This window comes from Culex quinquefasciatus, chromosome 1 (assembly GCF_015732765.1).
Source record: "Culex quinquefasciatus strain JHB chromosome 1, VPISU_Cqui_1.0_pri_paternal, whole genome shotgun sequence".
Classification (NCBI taxonomy): domain Eukaryota; kingdom Metazoa; phylum Arthropoda; class Insecta; order Diptera; family Culicidae; genus Culex; species Culex quinquefasciatus.
The window spans coordinates 79,371,521-79,390,784 of record NC_051861.1 but is presented as its reverse complement, the minus strand read 5'-3'; the positions used below and the strand labels follow the sequence as shown (position 1 = coordinate 79,390,784).

The window sequence follows — 19,264 nt, the reverse complement described above, 5'->3', positions numbered from 1 at the left end:
ACATCAATTTTCCTGTTTTTAAACACTTGCATGGCAATATCTCAGCAACTAAGGGTCGTATTAACAAAGTGCAAAATCGCAAAATATAGAGAATTTTCTCAGCATTTCACTATTACTATTTTGCTACTATTTTCAAAAAAGTTACCTAAAAATGGCTATAACTTGAAAAGGGTGCACTTTTTGAAAATTTCACTAGAGTACTTTTAGATTGCAAATTTGATTTTACATCAAAAAATGAAGTTGAAAAATTTTTGCGACTAATATTTCGATTTTTTGAAAAAAAATGGTATTAATTCAACTCGGTCAAAGATTTTTTGCACAACCTGCATATTTCTGAAAGTAGGCATTTTATGTTCCCTATCACATATAAAAAAATAGTGTATTTTGCAAATTAAGTTTTTGTGACAAAAAGTGAAATTAAAAATCAACAACTTTGCCGAAAACACCAAATCGATCAAAAAATTCCTTCGCAAAAGATACATATTTTTGAATTTTCATACATCATTTTTGTATAGACAGCTGCCAAATTTGTAAGGAAAATTATATTGACGTGTTTTTTGCTCAGAAATCGCTTTTTAGACCAGTTTAAGAAAATGATGATTCTGTATAAAAAATAAATATTCGAGTTACCAAAATTGCTTAAATGCCTTCAATTAATAAAACAATTAACATACTATATTTGGTTAAAGTTAAATTTTCCATTGGCATGACTTTGCCCTCGTCGCTATATATTTTGAAATGTCAGCTTTTATCAAAGTAAAATACCAAGAATGTCAATTTTCCAAGAGAGATCAAATCATCATTCCACAGATTGTAGAATTCTTCAAGTTTAGTAATACACACTAAAAGTACTCACCAGATCGGCGATGTTGGCCACCTGGATGGCGTCGTGCACGACCTCGGCCCGGGTGCTGCCGTTGCGCTTCTGGAACATCGCCTTGTCGATGATGAGCGCCGTTTCGATGTACTTGGTGGCGTCGCGGACGTCCCGCCGGTACCGCCCGGCACCGTTCGCGTCCCGGGACTCCACCAGGCCCGAGTGGTGGCCGGCCTGCTGCTGGCGGCGGACGTTCCGCGTCCGCCACTCCAGGTTGCCGGAATTAGCACAGCCCTTGTTTGATTTTGTACGTGCCTCGAAGATAACATGTGGATGTTTCTGCTGGAACGAAGGGGGGGCGATTTTTTTGAGCCAAGACCATCGCCGGGTCGGACCGGAGCGGATGAAGGTAAATCAACCGGGAAATGGAGAGACACAGAAAAAATTGCCGGGGGGTCGGAATCAGTAAAAGTAATGGGTGTACAGAGTATTTGGTTTTTAACTACAAAAATGGCAGGTCATATGATATACTGGTAGAATTGCTTGGAAAACATTGACGATTTGAAGGCACACAGGTTGGTCAAATTTGAATTAACACTACGACGTCGTCGTGCTATCTTGTCGCACCCGCCATTTCGACGTTCCGAGAAAAACGCGTTTTAATGTTTGACCTTGAATAAACAAAAACGAGAGCACGCAATGTAAACAATAACAAACACGTTTTGTTTGGCTCACCATTCTGTGCATTGTCCCAAAGTTTGGTAGAATTTGGTTGCTGGAGTCCCGAGTTATAATTTCAAATGTTTAGGGTAGTCTAGCTTCTACGTGCGACAAACGCATCCTGACTTTCCTGGCCTGAAATCCCTTTGGTCTTTTGTCGCACTTACATCAATTTTCATGGAGTGACAAGATAGCACGACAAGATTGAAACTACTTTCATATATAAACTGACAAAAATGCACGGAGTTTTTCGGTTTTTGTTGAATATCTCAGGATTGAAATCGAATTTTGGGGATCTGTGACGGTCAAAGGTGAGGCATTGTGAGCTGCACAATATGGCGTTCTTAGCTCAATTTGGCCCAAAATGCACGTACGACAAGTTAGCACGATGGCGACGACTAGTCAAGGAAAATGTCGCTTACGTCAAGCTTACGATTCTATACCATTCACTTCCAGAATCTTTTTTTGTCTACCATTTCCAACGTAGCTGAACAAAAACGTAGTTTTAAATATTCAAAAATGCAAACAGCCTTCGTTTCGTTTTTCAACTTCACAAAACAAGGGGAGAGACAGTGAAAATAATGCAATAATTTCGTTCCTAAACGTTGGGATCTTATTTCGTTTTACTTTTTAGCTTTGCTTGGCGGGAAAAGTATTGTGTTTTGCTACAAATTTACTTCTTGCAAGGCTGTTTACAGGTTTTGGGACCCGATCAAAAGATGTGCCGAAGCAAAAAAGACTTTCCCCCACTTTTGAGGGAATAACATTTGCTTTTTTTTCGGACTGCAAATGCGTTCGCGGAAATCGAAACGGAAACGCTTTTCGGTATTTACGCGTTTAAGTTTTCGTCGGCGTTCAAAACCGTTTTTCCAGCGGTGCTTTCTTTGCGCGGTACCGGTTCTGGAAAAGCGGAAAATTTACCTGCTCCCAGTGCAAAAGTGGAGAAAAGTTCTGTTTAAACTCATTACACTCGACACCCGCTCCTCGCCCACACTGGGTGAATGGAAATTTTCCGAGTTTTCCCAGATGTAGCACGGAGTGTGGGTTTGAGTGGGGAAGAAAAGGGAAAACTTTTTATTTTCGTCAGTTGCACACGCTTTTTTTCCATTTCTAAGCCGAAAAGTTTCTCCGGGGGGGGGGGGAGAGTTTTCAAAACGACTGGATTTCGAGTGTGTTGCAATTCACTATTTATTATTCATATTTATTTTTCGCTTCCCTTCTTTCCTCCCAAGTTGGTCCAACCCAAACGGTGAGCTTTTGGAAAACGGCCAACTTTCCGTGCCGGGAGGTGCTTGTAAATTAATACCTGTTTTTCTTTTCAGTGAGCAAGTTTGCATAATTTATGTAAATTACTCACATTCTTAGGAGTGAAGCGGGAGTGTAGGATTCTTACAGTTTTACAACGCGCAGCCCACCACCGCCACCCAAAGTCGGGGGGGAAGGAGCCCAAGAACCGTCTTCTAAGACTACTACTGAGGTAGAAAGGCTCAATTTATCATCATGTGGTTCTGAAATCTTCCAGACTTACTTTATCATCATTTGTTGTTGCCAGCGCTGGAAAGCAAGCGCGGGAAAACTCTTGCTTTTGTACCTGGGAAGAGCCAGCCAGCCAGACTGAGTCGTGAATCTTGAAAGTTTTGAACGGAAGATAAATTTTCATGAAAAGAGCTGCTGATAAATTGATTCGCGAGCGGAATCGATATATTTTATGTGCCGGAAATTAGCTGTTATTTGGACTGGCTTTTGCTAAGTACTTTAATTTTTGTCAATTGGATATAACTTATTACGATCGTCAATTTTATGTTTGAGAATAAAATGTTGCAGGTATTGATTCCAATCGTAAAGGGTGACTTCAAAATCGTAATAAAATTTAAATTTTACTGAATATAAAAAGCTTATATATAAAATGAATTTCAACTAAGGCTATTCTCCCCATCACCGAGAATGCTAAATTTATTCTATACATATCAGGGTGTCTTGACGTTTGTTGCTTTTATCATAAATCTTAAAAAAATTGGCCAATACAATCAGAACAGCTATTTTCTGATCGTAATAAGGCCCCAAAACAACCCCCTACAAGTTGGGAGCATTCGGTGCAGACCCGGCTTTCCGCAAAGCATTTCAATTTTGTATGTGCAAAATCAAATTTTTTGTTATTTGACTTGTCTAAAACGTGATTTTTAGATGTTAGACCAAGTTTGAGCACCCTGTATGCCAGGAGCAAGGTAATATCATACTTTCTTCGGGAAAGTTTTAGTAAGTATTCTCAATTTGAACGCTATTGTATCAGTTTTTGTTTGTTGTTGTTGTTTTTTGTATCAGTTTTTCTACTGGCAGTAAAGGAAAATTCCAAAAATCAAATAACAAAAAGTTGTTTTTTTTTTCATACAAGTTCCCATACAAAATAGAAATGCTCTGTGGAAAGCCGAATCTGCTCAGATTGATCACAAATTTTGGGAGTTTGTTTTGAGGCCTGATTGTGGCCAGCAAATAGCTCTTCTGTACATCGAGAATAATACAATACATAGCCACGTAAGCTAGTGGTAACGCGTTCGCCTCATAAGCGGTAGATCAGGGTTCAAATCCCGGCTCGGGCCAACACAACTGGTGATCGTTACTTAACCCATTCTGGCCTGAATGCCCGAAAACCAAAATTTTCTAGACTATCCTATAATTTCCTGATGGTGCTTACAATCATTTTTCCATCAATACTTAGAACCTGAGTAGCAAATTTTTTGAACAACAACCGTTATTTAACCATTTTCAGTCAGATAGTCAGTTGTAAGAACTGCTGTGTAACTGGCTTGCTATTTTTTTTAACTTCATGCCTTAAATGATTGGATATTAGGGTGGCGCATGAGTCCACTTAGAAAAATTCATAAATGAAAAAAATATATATAAAAATTGTAATGACAAGCTATGGTTTGACACTTGAATGAAAAATGTGTTTGAAAATGAAGTATTGATGATTTTTTTTTTCGCCGATAAAAAACTTTTGCAGTAGTGTTCAACAGAGTTCCTCAAAAATTCCAAATAGTTTTGATTGATCCCAGACATGCTAAATATGATTTTGAATGAAGGAAAATGCATTTCAAGTTGTTTTCAGTTCATTAGACTTTTATTTCCATTAGCATTTTGAAATTTTTTGAAAAATAATATCTATTTTGCTTCCTGATTTTTCGGACCAATTTTCAAGCGGAAAGGGGGTGACATAAACTTTGAAAAATATTTGCAACGGCCTTATTTCTGGTAAAATTACACAAAAAAGAAATATTATTCAATCATCCAACATTTCAACCTGTCAAATTTATTTTTTACTGTGTTTAGAAATTTTTCAGCTACTCGCAAACAATAATACATACATATGATGGACAAAGAAGGAAACTATTTAAAGTTGAAAAAACTAAAAATTATTTAATCATAAAGTAGCGTAAAACGGGGTGACTTGGATTAGTTCGAGAATTTTCCGCAAAATGAAAAGTACAAATTTAATACGAACGGAATGGTATGGAATCATACCGGCCCTGGTAGAGAAGTGTTCACAGAACTACTAGTTATAACATTTTGACAAGTTTAAAATTAAGCTAATTATACACCCAAAATTCAGAATCGAGATAATCGTTCTCTCAAAATTTATTGAGGGCTCAGTGCCAAAATCGATAGAATAATGGTACCAACTCACACCATCATAACAAATGAGTTCATTCGTTAGTTGGATCAATAAATCTCTAACAAGTGTCATACATCGACTTCTGACTTCTCCATGGTTACCAAGCTGTGGTGGCCGAGGCAGCTAAGTCATTGGATTGGTTTTTCAAAGGTCTCTGGTTCGATTCCCGTTGTCGACACTTTTGGTTTTTTGTTTGACGGATGAACTTTTTTTGCAAATGAACCTCGAGAGAATAGTTCTATCGCCCATCTCGAGCTGTGTTCTCTGCGTCCGTGAATGGTACCACTATTCTCTCGACTTGAGACCATCATTCTCTCGGACTAGCGCTGCCAGTTTTGGGTGTAATAAAGAAAATATTGACTTTCTGATTCTTTGGACAATTTTTCAGTATTATTTGTTTTTAAATTATAATTAAATCAAATATCCAAATTTATAGGCGCAATTTCATGGCAAATAGGGAATCGGTTGTACCCGACCCTCTCCGATTTCAATGAAACTTTGTAGACATGTTATCCTAGGCATATATAAGCCATTTTTGTGTATATGGCACCAGTAACACTCGATAATGACATTTGAGAAGGGCGTACGTGTTTTCAGTATTTTTGTATTTCGTAATTTAAATATTGCTGTATCTCGAAGCCGTTGCATCGTATAAAAAAATGGTCAAAGACAAACTTGTAGGAAATTTGACGGGCTTTCCGAAAAAAATACACTGAAAAAAAAACACTCCACTTTTATGAGATTTTTTGATTTTTAAGTTTAAAAGTCAAATTTGAAGGTGAGCCCACGATTTTTTTTTCGCTCAAAATTTTTGTGAAAATAGCCTAAGATGTTACAAAAAGACTCACGAAAAATGCAGGATGGAGCAACTCACCTAAAAAAATACAAAAATCATTTACTGAAACTGTTTTTTTGAAACGTGCTCTAAACGTCAAAATTTTCAAAAGCCGAATACGGGAATCGATTTTCCAGACAATTTTACATAAAAGTCTCTATATTGACCATTGTCCTAAGTCCAATCCTTGTGAAGTTACAGCGGTTTTAAAAATAAAAATGTTGAAAAAATAGGTTTTTTTGATGGTTTTCGGCAATTTCTATAAGACGGACTTGATTTTTCAGTTTCGAACATATTTTTACCGAAAAGCTCGTCCAATTTCCCATAAGTTTGTCTTTGACCACATTTCAATTGGATGTATGGGCTTACAGATATAAGCTAATTTATTATCCAGGCTACTTTACTACACTGAAAAAATGTTATGTTTGAATTATGAGCAATGTAATTAGCTTATATCTGTAAGCCCATACATCCAATTGAAATGTGGTCAAAGACAAACTTATGGGAAATTGGACGAGCTTTTCGGTAAAAATATGTTCGAAACTGAAAAATCAAGTCCGTCATATAGAAATTGCCAAAAACCATCAAAGAACCTATTTTTTCAACATTTTTGTTTTTAAAACAAGGATTTTACTTAGGACAATGGTCAATATGGAGACTTTTATGTAAAATTGTCTGGAGAATCGATTCCCGTATTCGGCTTTTGAAAATTTTGACGTTTAGAGCACGTTTCAAAAAAACAGTTTCAGTAAATGATTTTTGTATTTTTTTAGGTGAGTTGCTCCATCCTGCATTTTTCGTGAGTCTTTTTGTAACATATTAGGCTATTTTCACAAAAAAAATGAGCGAAAAAAAATCGTGGGCTCACCACCAAATTTAATTTTTAAGCTTAAAAATCAAAAAATCTCATAAAAGTGGAGTGTTTTTTTCTTTCAGTGTATTTTTTTTCGGAAAGCCCGTCAAATTTCCTACAAGTTTGTCTTTGACCACTTTTTGATACGATGCAACGGCTTCGAGATACAGCAATATTTAAATTACGACAACATGTCTACAAAGTTTCATTGAAATCGGAGAGGGTCGAGAAAAAAGTACCTAAAAAATTCCTGTTTTGGGCTGGAATTGCTCAGGCATTTCCCGTAAGAAAAATTTCATATCTAATGTGAAAACTTTTCATTCGTGCTTCGAATTCAGCTTAAAAAGTAATATGAATCGATAATTTTACAGACAAAACTTGTTATAAGAAATGTCGGGCAAAATCTGACTTTCAATCAATTTTACCTTAAATTGATGTGTGAATTTATTATAAACATTGATTTAATTTTCTTAAAATCTATGTCAGCAACCTTATTGATCATATATTTGACATAATAATGAAATTTGAACACCTTAAATCTGATTTTTACAAGAAAAACCGTAACTTTCAAATTTACCCCGGGATTCAAAATAAGATTTTTTAACGCAATTATTTGTTTTAAACGCTTTTTAAAAATCTTTTTTTTCAAAAGCAGTGCATGGACCTTGTACCTCAGTAAAAAAATCAAATTATTCGCTCTACAGCATTGCCTTGGCGTTCTCTCGATTGCGAGATTCCTACTCGAAACTAGGTGTCCGAAGGCTTGATTGTTGAGGCAATTGCAAACCTCTTTTTACACCTAAGCTTCCATCCACTCCGGGATTCGAACTGACGACCTTTGGATTGTGAGTCCAACTGCCAACCAGCGACTCCACCGAGGCAGGGCCCAGGGAGACGACTCCTACACCTGGATTGAGCTAACGACCTAACCTTCTAGGTTAGACCGGGGCCAACATTTACTTCCCCATCCGACGGAAGGCGTGATCAGACAAATCTCGTGTCGAAAAATGCCACCGGGACCGTCTGGGATCGAACCCAAGCCGACTGGGTGAGAGGCAATCACGCTTACCCCTACACCACGGTTCCCTCAGGACATGTTTTAAAAATAATAATGTTGAAAAAAATCTTACCAGTTGAAAAATATACCAAAAATCAATTGAAATCCTACTAATGTCACCACGGTTTACGATATTTCAAATTCAATTCAACATTTAAAAACTGAAGTGAAATCAGAAAATTGGTCCAAAATTTCCAAAATTATACCGAGACTTTTCTGGGCCCATAACACAAAATGGCATCTTTGGACATAGTGAGCCCCCACAAAGTTTGATAAAAATACAAATCAAAAATCTATGGAACTTGAGAAATGGTAAAATCCGTAAAAAATACCCCCACCCCCATGTCCAACTTACACGAACGCTCAAGGTTTCAAAAAAAAAAAGCAAAACTCGCTGGTTCTCGAGCATAACTCAACTAATCAGAATTCTTGTTTCCAGCGATTTGTAAGAATGACCAGATGATCCTAAAACTTTGCAGAACTTGAGTTGAAAAAATCTGTAATTTCTGCGACCGAAAACATTGTTCCCACTTTTTTTTTTAAACTACTACCTCCGCGGAATTTTCGGAGATTTTTTACATGCGAAACCAAAAGTTGGAACGATGTTTTTGACATAAACTTTAAATCAAATTTGTACCAGCATAATCTACACAGAATGAGTCTTCTTGCTTCTAAATTCTGTCGACTAAATGCACAAATCTCACGTTTTCCAACTAGGCTCAAATGGGCATAAACGCTTCATTATTGAATAAACGCATTTCCTCAAATTTCCCAAAATAGACCCAAAATTGAATCCCCGCACACCTCACAGAAACAATTTTCTCCCTTTCAAAAAACCCAACATGCTTCGAAGATTTAATAACTTCACCTAAACTAACCTCTCCGCCCCACAACCCTCCACGATAAGCCCAATTCGCCAAAACGTTTAGAGTCCAACTCCCTTCCGTCCTTCCGCCTTGCGATGCGTCGAGAATTTTTAAGCAGGTGTGTGTTTTGTGTGCACGCCTCCGAAAATTGTTTGTGTCCTGTCCAAACTGCCTCTCCCTGGCCATTGCTTTTCAGCACACCACCCTTCACATATCAATTTTGGGTGGGGATTTTTTTCTCTTTCTGTGGGTCTTACTTTGTGTGGGTGGGAAAAAAACGGGAGAGAGGAAATCGGCCACCGATAGCTGATCAGGTCTGGAATAGAGACATTAGCACCAATTTTTGGGTGGGGCGTAACCCTTGGCACGACAGGATTGAATAATTGGATGATCTTCATAGTTTATTTTTAAATCATAAACAAAGAATTCATCAAATTCAAAGCTTATTAAGTCTAAAATTTCACCAAGAATTTGAATCTATAAGACATGATTTAAGTTGAGTAAAGGGATTGGCTTTGGTTATTAAACATTAAACGTTTGTCTTTTAACATTGTAAATTGGACATTGGACATTTGACATTCGACATTCGACATTCGACATTGGACATTCGACATTCGACATTCGACATTCGACATTCGACATTCGACATTCGACATTCGACATTCGACATTCGACATTCGACATCCGACATTCGACATTCGACATTCGACATTCGACATTCGACATTCGACATTCGACATTGCACAGTGTTCGGAATGGCAAAATTAAGTGGAATAAATTGATAACTCCTTTTTTTGACGTCCTAGCCAAATGGTGTCTTCGGAAGAGTTGTTGTACTTGATAAGGGCTATCTTTTGAAGTTATTGACATACAGGGTGACGACCTTCCAGGGTGTCAACCAAGATCTAACTTTGTTGGATGACGTTGTAGGGCTTTGGTGTCTTCGGCAAAGTTGTAGAGGAGAAAATTTCATGAAAGTTTGTTGAAGGCGCTAAAATTGTAGCTCTTAATCTACTCGAGATATACGCCATTTTGCAAAATGGTCAAAAAGCACTTTTTGGTGATAACTCAAAATGTTTGCATTTTAACGGCCTACTATGTTCTGAAGAGTTGTTTATAACATAAAATTACACATCTTTGCCGAAGATAGCAAAATGTTTTGAGCCTTTATTGAGGAGTTATAACCATTTTTAAGTGATTTTGAGCCTATTTTCAAGTTGCTATGTTTTCAAAATGGCGCATTTTGGCGCAAAATCCAACAATGCACCTGAAAGTACACACTTTCAACTACATTTCCTGAAAATATCTCCGTGTCTTTTGGTGTCGATTTTTAGATATCTCAATTTGAATTTGACGGTTTTAAATCAATTTATTTATAATTTTTAAGCAAAATCTTATTGAAAACGTGGTAATAATCGGTAAATTGAAGGGTAAATTGATCGATTTTTATGGAAAATACATTGTCTTTTGAAAAAAAACGACAACTTTTCTAAAGCGAACAATTTTTTTAAATTTTAACTTGCATTATTTTTGGGCTAAACAAGTTTTTATTCATAATTTTAGAATGTGTGTCATAATTTTAAGAATAGACAATGTATTTTCCATAAAAACCGATCAATTTACCCTTCAATTTACCGATTATTACCACGTTTTCAATAAGATTTTGCTTAAAAATTATAAAAAAATTTGATTAAAAACCGTCAAATTCAAATTGAGATATCTAAAAATAGACACCGATAGACACGGAGATATTTTCAGGAAATGTAGTTGAAAGTGTGTACTTTCAGGTGCATTGTTGGGTTTTGCGCCAAAATGCGCCATTTTGAAAACATAGCAACTTGAAAATAGGCTCAAAATCACTTAAAAATGGTTATAACTCCTCAATAAAGGCTCAAAAAATTTTGCTCTCTTCGGCAAAGTTGTGTAATTTTATGTTATAAACAACTCTTCAGAACATAGTAGGCCGCTAAAATGCAAACATTTTGAGTTATCACCAAAAAAGTGCTTTTTTGGACCATTTTTGCAAAAATGGCGTATATCTCGAGTAGATTAAGAGCAACAAATTTGGCGCCTTCTACAAACTTTCATGAAATTTTCTCCTCTACAACTTTGCCCAAGACACCAAAGCCCTACAACGTCATCCAACAAAGTTAGTTTTTGGTTGACACCCTGGAAGGTCGTCACCCTGTATGTCAATAACTTCAAAAGATAGCCCTTATCAAGTACAACAACTCTTCCGAAGACACCATTTGGCTAGGACGTCAAAAAAAGGAGTTATCAATTTATTCCACTTAATTTTGCCATTCCGAACACTGTGCATTGGACATTGGGTATTGTGGAATCTTGCCGTTGGACTTTGGACATTGGACTTTGAACATTGAATATTGGACATTCGGAAGAAGACATCGGACATTGGCTATTGAAAACACATAAAGTTTGGAAACTTAAGCACCAAGGGTTTCCTCACTCCAACGGGGGACACCAATCGGAGAGGGGAAGTGACCAGAGGGAGTCGTTCATTTTGTCGTTTCGCTGGACGTGTGGCTCCGAAAGGCAATCAAGTTTTCAATTGGTTTGTGAGTGGAATTTAGATTTTTTTTTTTATTCTGTGGGACTTTTTCTCACTTCGTCTGATCACTCACACATACATACGCCCGTGAGTGAGACGATAATCAATCGAATTTCGCAAAATGAGACAGTTGGAAATTTATCGCAATTTAGTCGAAGAGGGGGTTGTTGTTTGGGGAGAAAATTGCTTAATTTTCCCTTGAGGGAACGAAAGCGTATTTGGTGTTGATTATTATTGACACAGTTGATCGATGAGTAGTGGGGAGTTTATTTTTGTGGGCCAGCATAAAATTGACTGATGAACGTGATTTTTTTGCTATTTATGACGTAAGATTTTTGTAGAACACATCCACGTCTTTTTCTGCACTACAAAAAAGCAGCACCTCAGTTTCGATTAAGTAATTGATTACATTTGCAGCAAAGTCCTCCCTTAAGCTCGCTCTCAATCACTCTAGCAAAGCTGATGCGATGCAGCCAACAAATTTGATGAACTTGCACACAAAAAGGTGCAACAAAACTGCTTCAATTAGACAAATTGCTCGGGATAAGAGATTTTGCAGCAGCAGTGTTGCCAGTATTCCTTTCTTTTTTTACTTCTCTCTCTTCAACCAAATCAAATTAAGTGAACTCGGGGCCTGGGCTAAAAGCAAAGAGTGAGGACACAAAAACACAAAATGTAATTAAAGCTTGGGTTTTTTTTGCTCTCCATCCCTCCTTCGAGTGCAATTGCGTCACGTGGATCGCCGGGATTTTTCCGAGGAGGGAAAATTTTCCCACTTTAACGCGAGACAACACAGTTCGTCAGCGCAGTTTGTAATTCCAGGCCGGTGCCGGAGGGGGGCAGGAGGCAGGATTTGCAGTGCAAAGTAAAATGTAAACCATTTCTAATTGAAATTTAATTCCAATTTACGCGCCCGATCGACAAATGGAAATTCAATCAGCACTGGTGGCGATGGAATTGAAAAAGGATTTTGTCTGGAAAGACGGCTACGCAAAACGTTAGAAATGAAACGTTAGATTCAGACGTTAGACTTAGGACATTGTATATAAGCAGAGCCGTACCTTGGGTCCACGGCGCCCTTGGCGAAGCATCAATTTGGCGCCCCTCCCAAATTTACAAGAAATTCGAAATTGAGGTTAATTTTCAATGATTGCTTCAATGAGTTTTGATTTTATAATTGCAATTGGAGACCTTAATATGGTTAAATTCAGAAACACAGTTATTTATTAATTTTTATGTTTAATTTTTAAATAATATTAGACAGGTTGATTTGAAAATTCATTGTGGGAATTGCGTTGGCTGAATCTTTCTCAGATTTCATAACACGATAATGAAAGCTAGGTTTTGTTTTTTATTAATTTATTTTTCAGATAAATGCACAGAATTGAACTATAAATGTTGCTTTAATTTGTTGGCAAATTTGATATTTTTTCTAAGCCTGTATAAATCTGATCTAGTATTAAATTTATTGTATAAGCAAAGAACTTTACCGGATTCGTAAAATAATTAGTTGATTTGGCTTTGGATTTCATTTTGGTGCAACTAGAAAAAAGAAAAAAATCTTTCTTCAAAATAAAAAAATAATTAGTCGATGCCCGTGTCCTCTTTTGTTTTATCTAGATAGGAATCCCAGCAAGCTTAGTACAAAAGAGCAAACCGGCATCGAAGTATAATTTTTCAACATGCAGCGGCAGAACCATATTTCGTCAAAATCAATAAAAGATCATTCAAAATCCAGCGCAATTCATGATGAAACTTATTTTAAAATTTGGGCAAAATTATCAAGATAAGAAATTTTTATTCATTTTAAGTGATTCGCCCATACGAGGCTTGAGAATATTTATCATAATTTTATATTTATAATTATATTTTGCATTGATTTTTTTGATCGGTATATTTTTAATTCGTGATATAAAATTTTATGTTTCAGAAAATTATTTTTTTAAGCAAAGCTATATCAATGTTTTCAAATCTTGAAAAAATATTTTTTTTGTTTTTAACTGAAAAAAAAAGTTTGAATCGTTTCTCATTACCAAAGCTTTTTAGACGATTAAAAAAGTAAACAACACCGGTTAGGCTAAAACTGAAAAAGTGATGTTTAGATCATTTTGTGTGCTCTGAGAAATATTTTTTTCTTGAAAAAATAATGTTGGTCTTATTAGTGAAAATTTAAAGCAGTTTTCCTATTTCAAAACACTAGTATTTTGAAAAAAGCGTAGGCAAATTTCAATGCACGAATTTGCATTTAAAAACGGTGTATGCACTTCGGAAGGAATCGGTCAAGAATAATTTCAAATGGGCAGCAGCGGCAGCGAAAGCAAGCCAGAGAGGGTGAATAAGAGCCCAAAAAAACGCTCCCTTTCCTTTGTTCTGCTGTTCGTAAAGCTGGGGGGGCGACATAAACTTTGAAAAATATTTGCAACGGCCTAAAATGTAAAAATAATTCCAATTTCAAAGAAGCTCGAAATATGACCATCATTTTTGGCTGATTGTGATTTACATCCAAATTAAAATAACATATAGTTGTAAATTTTTGTAGTCTGGAAGGTATTACTAAAACTTCTTTATACAATGTTCCAAACTTTAATGCTGTATTCATTTTGAGAAGCTCTTTTAGAACTCCTTGAACTTTCTGCCACTTAAGCGCCCCTTCTTTGATAAAAAAATAAATTTTCAAAAACACTTCGGTAGAAATATTCATATAATTGATTTTAACGCACCCAAATCATATTTTTTATATTTTAAACCAAATTATCTAGTTATTTATAGTTCTACTTTATAATTTGTCACCCATTCTGTTGCAAATACCCTTGGCGGTCGCCAACTGCGCCAACCCCTAGGTACGGCGCTGTATATAAGACATTGGACATCAGGCATGTGTTTTTAGACATTGAACATTAGATTTTGGACATCAGAGGTTTTAGAGTCTAAAATTTAGACATTGATCATCTGATATTGGGCGACAGGCATTGGATGTCAAACCTTATCGTTTGCTGTTAGACCTTCGACATTAACTTTTAAACGTAAAAGGTATGCTAAAATCAATTTATTTATGGAGAAAATCAGCATACTTTTCAAGCTAAAAAGTCAACAACAACAGGTGCCGTCCCTCTATCGCTAACATTTGTCATTCCGCTTGTTGTCCCTGTCCAAATATCTAGTCACGGGCGAACATTACCATTCCGGGTGGACTTTTTCCGGTGCGGTGTCCGCCGCCGGCGACGACGACCAGAATAGACCATTTCCTAGTCACGGTCCGAGGCAAATGGTGGCAATAAAAATAAATCTCGCAAATTTTCAAATTTAATGTGATAATTCAACCCTGAATCGGACCATCGCATCTCTCGTCGTTTTTACCAAACAAAAAAAAAGAAGAAGAAGACCGTTTCCAAAAATGGCCACCACTTGGGGATGACCACACCCCACCCTTCAACTTCAAAATGGGTGGCTGTGGGGAAGCAATTTAAGTAATTCATTTTCACATCCGAAGGATGTAATTTATAGGGTAATAATAGGTTGGACGAGTGGCTTACCCCTCGAAGAGGGGGGGTAGGACAGGTTTTCGTTGACAGCCTTCAGGAAACTGGACGAAAGCAGCCGGACTTACACACCCGTAACGTGCCGTAACGGGTTCCGGGGTGACGGAATTTATGATGCTATTAATTTGTGGTTTTTTGGACCGGTTTTTCGGAGTTTGAGAATTTCAGAGTTTCTTTGAAGTGGATCAGCTTGGGATGCAGAGCAGAGAGTGGGGAGCTTCTTGGCCAGCTTCTTGGCATAAAAGGGTGATACATTAGCATTAGTGCTGATTGTGGGGTGAGCAATCAAAAGGATCTGGAAATTTACATAGGTTGAACTTTGTTGGAATGGGGAATGGATCCGTAAACCACTTGAGAAAGTTTGTTGGAAGGGTTCATTAGTAAGATTTAAAGGATTGAATCAGATGAATCAAATGAATCAAATGAATCAAATGAATCAAATGCATCAAATGAATCAAATGCATCAAATGAATCAAATGAATCAAATGAATCAAATGAATCAAATGAATCAAATGAATCAAATGAATCAAATGAATCAAATGAATCAAATGAATCAAATGAATCAAATGAATCAAATGAATCAAATGAATCAAATGAATCAAATGAATCAAATGAATCAAATGAATCAAATGAATCAAATGAATCAAATGAATCAAATGAATCAAATGAATCAAATGAATCAAATGAATCAAATGAATCAAATGAATCAAATGAATCAAATGAATCAAATGAATCAAATGAATCAAATGAATCAAATGAATCAAATGAATCAAATGAATCAAATGAATCAAATGAATCAAATGAATCAAATGAATCAAATGAATCAAATGAATCAAATGAATCAAATGAATCAAATGAATCAAATGAATCAAATGAATCAAATGAATCAAATGAATCAAATGAATCAAATGAATCAAATGAATCAAATGAATCAAATGAATCAAATGAATCAAATGAATCAAATGAATCAAATGAATCAAATGAATCATATAAATCAATCGAGTCAATTGAATCAAAAATCTCTCATGAGCGTGTAATTTTCGTTCAAATTCAACAAGTGTCACCCAAATTGACACATTCTGTCATTTCTAGAGCTCATTTCCATACTACTCGGGAACGCATCGAATCGCCAAGATTCAATTAAGGGCGCCCCCGATGAAATGTGACGAGCCCAAATTGCGTCCCATTGTGAAGGTTTATTCCGGGGTTTTTGTCATCCACCCGGATTCGTTAGGAGTGTCCCATGGTGACGATGGTTCCGGAAACGGCCGCCACTTCCGGACCGAGTGGTGCACCGGGGTAAATTGACTACAATTTCGCACACGTGTCCTGATTTCGCCCGCGTGGGCTACCAATTAAACAGATTTGCATGCTGATTCGGCTAACATTTGAGAGATTTCTATTAAATCTTAAATTTAGTCACGCCGCAGAACCCATTCCCTACAAGTCGTCATTTCAGCTTTGTCAGCTTTAATTAGCGCACGATTCTTTGATTATACTGCCATAATTGGAATTGTGCCTTTGGCGCGAGCTCGGATCCGAGAGATCTGAGAGAAGTCGCGCGTCATGCTTCGCATAATTCACTTGGAGACACACCTGCCTGGAGGGGGCGAGCTTTCTAACGATGACGACGACGACGACGATGATGAATCGTGTGAAAGACGACTTCAATCAGAAACGCTGAATGTGTGCGTGTCAATGGGAACGGGACTAATTGTCGGCTTGGAGTTGACGCGAGCGCGATCCAATTTGCACGTATTCTCTCTGGTTGGCGAAAATAATTTGATTATGCTGGCTAATTGAAGGTTTTCGCAGTCGGTGCTCCAGATTCTGACCAATATCCAAAAGTGGTCAATTTTAGTCAACAGTCAACAGTCAGCAGTCAACAGTCAACTGTCAACAGTCAACAGTCAACAGTCAACAGTCAACAGTCAACCAACAGTCAACAGTCAACAGTCAACAGTCAACAGTCAACAGTCAACAGTCAACAGTCAACAGTCAACAGTCAACAGTCAACAGTCAACAGTCAACAGTCAACAGTCAACAGTCAACAGTCAACCGTCAACAGTCAACAGTCAACAGTCAACAGTCAACAGTCAACAGTCAACAGTCAACAGTCAACAGTCAACAGTCAACAGTCAACAGTCAACAGTCAACAGTCAACAGTCAACAGTCAACAGTCAACAGTCAACAGTCAACAGTCAACAGTCAACAGTCAACAGTCAACAGTCAACAGTCAACAGTCAACAGTCAACAGTCAACAGTCAACAGTCAACAGTCAACAGTCAACAGTCAACAGTCAACAGTCAACAGTCAACAGTCAACAGTCAACAGTCAACAGTCAACAGTCAACAGTTTAAAGTCAACAGTCCAGCTAGTCTTCTGTCATCTGTCTTCTGTCTTCAGTCTTCAGTCTTCAGTATTCAGTCTTCTGTCAACAGTCTTCAGTCTTCAGTATTCAGTCTTCTGTCCACAGTCTTCCGTCAACATTCTTCAGTCTTCATTTTGTATTTTTGAATCATTTTTTAAACCCTACTTTTTATGTTAATCATACCACTTCCAATTTTCTCCAGCAAGGTACAATCCTTATCGCATTTCGCTGATCGAAACTAACCGCACATTTAGACCATAAAACTTTATGCCTGGCCACGCTCGCCCAATATTTCCTTATCCAATTTCCATTAACTCTATCGCCCATGAGAAGCTTTTTCCATCGCGCGCGTTCGTAACACATTTCCCGTTATGCAGTAGGAAAAATATCATTCCTGGACCGAATATTTTCGATATTTTTTTTCGCCCTCGCCCCGTTCAATTTCGAAACACATTTCTCTCTCGCTTTGCCACAGTCGAAGGTGAATGAATAATTCATACGTTTCGTTTATATGCACTTAAATTTTAATATTAAACATTTTTACTCGGTATCCGCTTCCCCTTCCCTTCCTCCCAGAAATTGAAAACCGAATCCTCCACGTTCCGCCACTTGAAGGAGATGAGAAATAGTCACCAACTCCGACTCCACCCGGACTGCAGGCAGCATCCTCTTTTGGGCCAAGGTGCAGCTGCAATTTGCCGGCTTTTTGCATATTCAAGTCTCTCTTTCTCTCTGGTCACACCTTACCTCCAACCTCCTTGGGGAAAAAGGAAACGTAAACCTCCGCAGATCCACTTTGGACCGGGCAAAAAGTCCGTCCATTTGTCCCACCCAGGGACCGCCGGGCGATGCAATCGTGCTGCAGATGATGATGATTATGGCTGGGGTTCGTTTTTTTTTGGTCCTGCCCGGGATCAATTTGTTGTAACTGAGGCAGAGGTGACACTTTTTACAGGGAATTTGCTTCGTTTTTGGAATTTTGAATCGCCAGCTTCTTGAGGCGCTTCAAGAGGAGCACGGGTTCTTTTTTCGATTTTCCGGATCATTTGAGCTTTAGAATTGTGACTCGTTTCAAAGTTGGACACTTGCTGTGCTTTATATCAATTGCAGGAAAAGTGTCGTGTGACGAGATTTTGCTGGTGGGCCTTTTGCACGTTCAATTTGAAGTTTAGTTTCAAACTCTAGCAAATATTGTTTTCAAACCTTTAACTAAAGAAACATGTTAGGTATCGTTGATTTTGACTGTCGTTTTTCATGATATTAACCTTTTTCTGTCCAATCTAACAATAATTCAAGGATCTTCTTCTGTAAGATCAATTATTTCTGGTGGCTCAGGAATGATAACTTTTACAAATACAACGCTGTCATCCTCGTGAGGAAATGTCTGCGAATTGGCTGCAGGACCAGTTTGTGGTTGTGGTTCGGAATTTGATGAATCCATCACTCAAGTGCCAAAGTTTGTAGTTGTCAAATCAGGTTGCTTACTTTGATTAAAAATAACATTGAAAATAATTATAATTTTATTTTCATTGCACATATGTTTAATGCACGAACGCCAAATTATATTATGACAATAATATTCATTAAACACCAATCACAAAAATCAAAGGATCCAAATATAACTGTACCATTTTGGATTTAAAAATAATGTCGAATGCTTAAGATAGACCCAATCAAGCCAAAACAGCAAAAAATCCGATTAGAAATACGCATGAAAAAGTCACTCACTTATGTGAGAAAAAACACTTAATGTTATACATTGCATGTATTTTTTCTCCACACACAAAAAAAAGATGCAAGTTGCAAGTTTCAAACAAAGCACCAACAGTGAGGACTGGCGGCTAAGCCCGCTCGGTTATCAGAGAAGTGCGGGAAGAATAAACGCCGAAATGAGTCTGAAATTTCTTTCTAGTAGGTTTCTCGTACTGATGGGCTTCATATTTCTGGGTGTAATTCTTAAAAAAAAT

At 37.3% G+C, this 19,264-nt stretch overlaps 1 protein-coding gene across 1 annotated transcript in view; it reads right to left on the bottom strand.

Annotated features, from left to right (window-relative positions):
- Positions 1 to 19,264, bottom strand: part of LOC6047403 (disintegrin and metalloproteinase domain-containing protein 12) — a 287,603-nt gene that overhangs the window by 29,620 nt on the left and 238,719 nt on the right. The window contains exon 7 of the mRNA XM_038265453.1: positions 857 to 1,156. Coding sequence (XP_038121381.1) covers positions 857 to 1,156 — 300 coding nt within the window. The remainder of the gene's footprint in view (positions 1 to 856; positions 1,157 to 19,264) is intronic.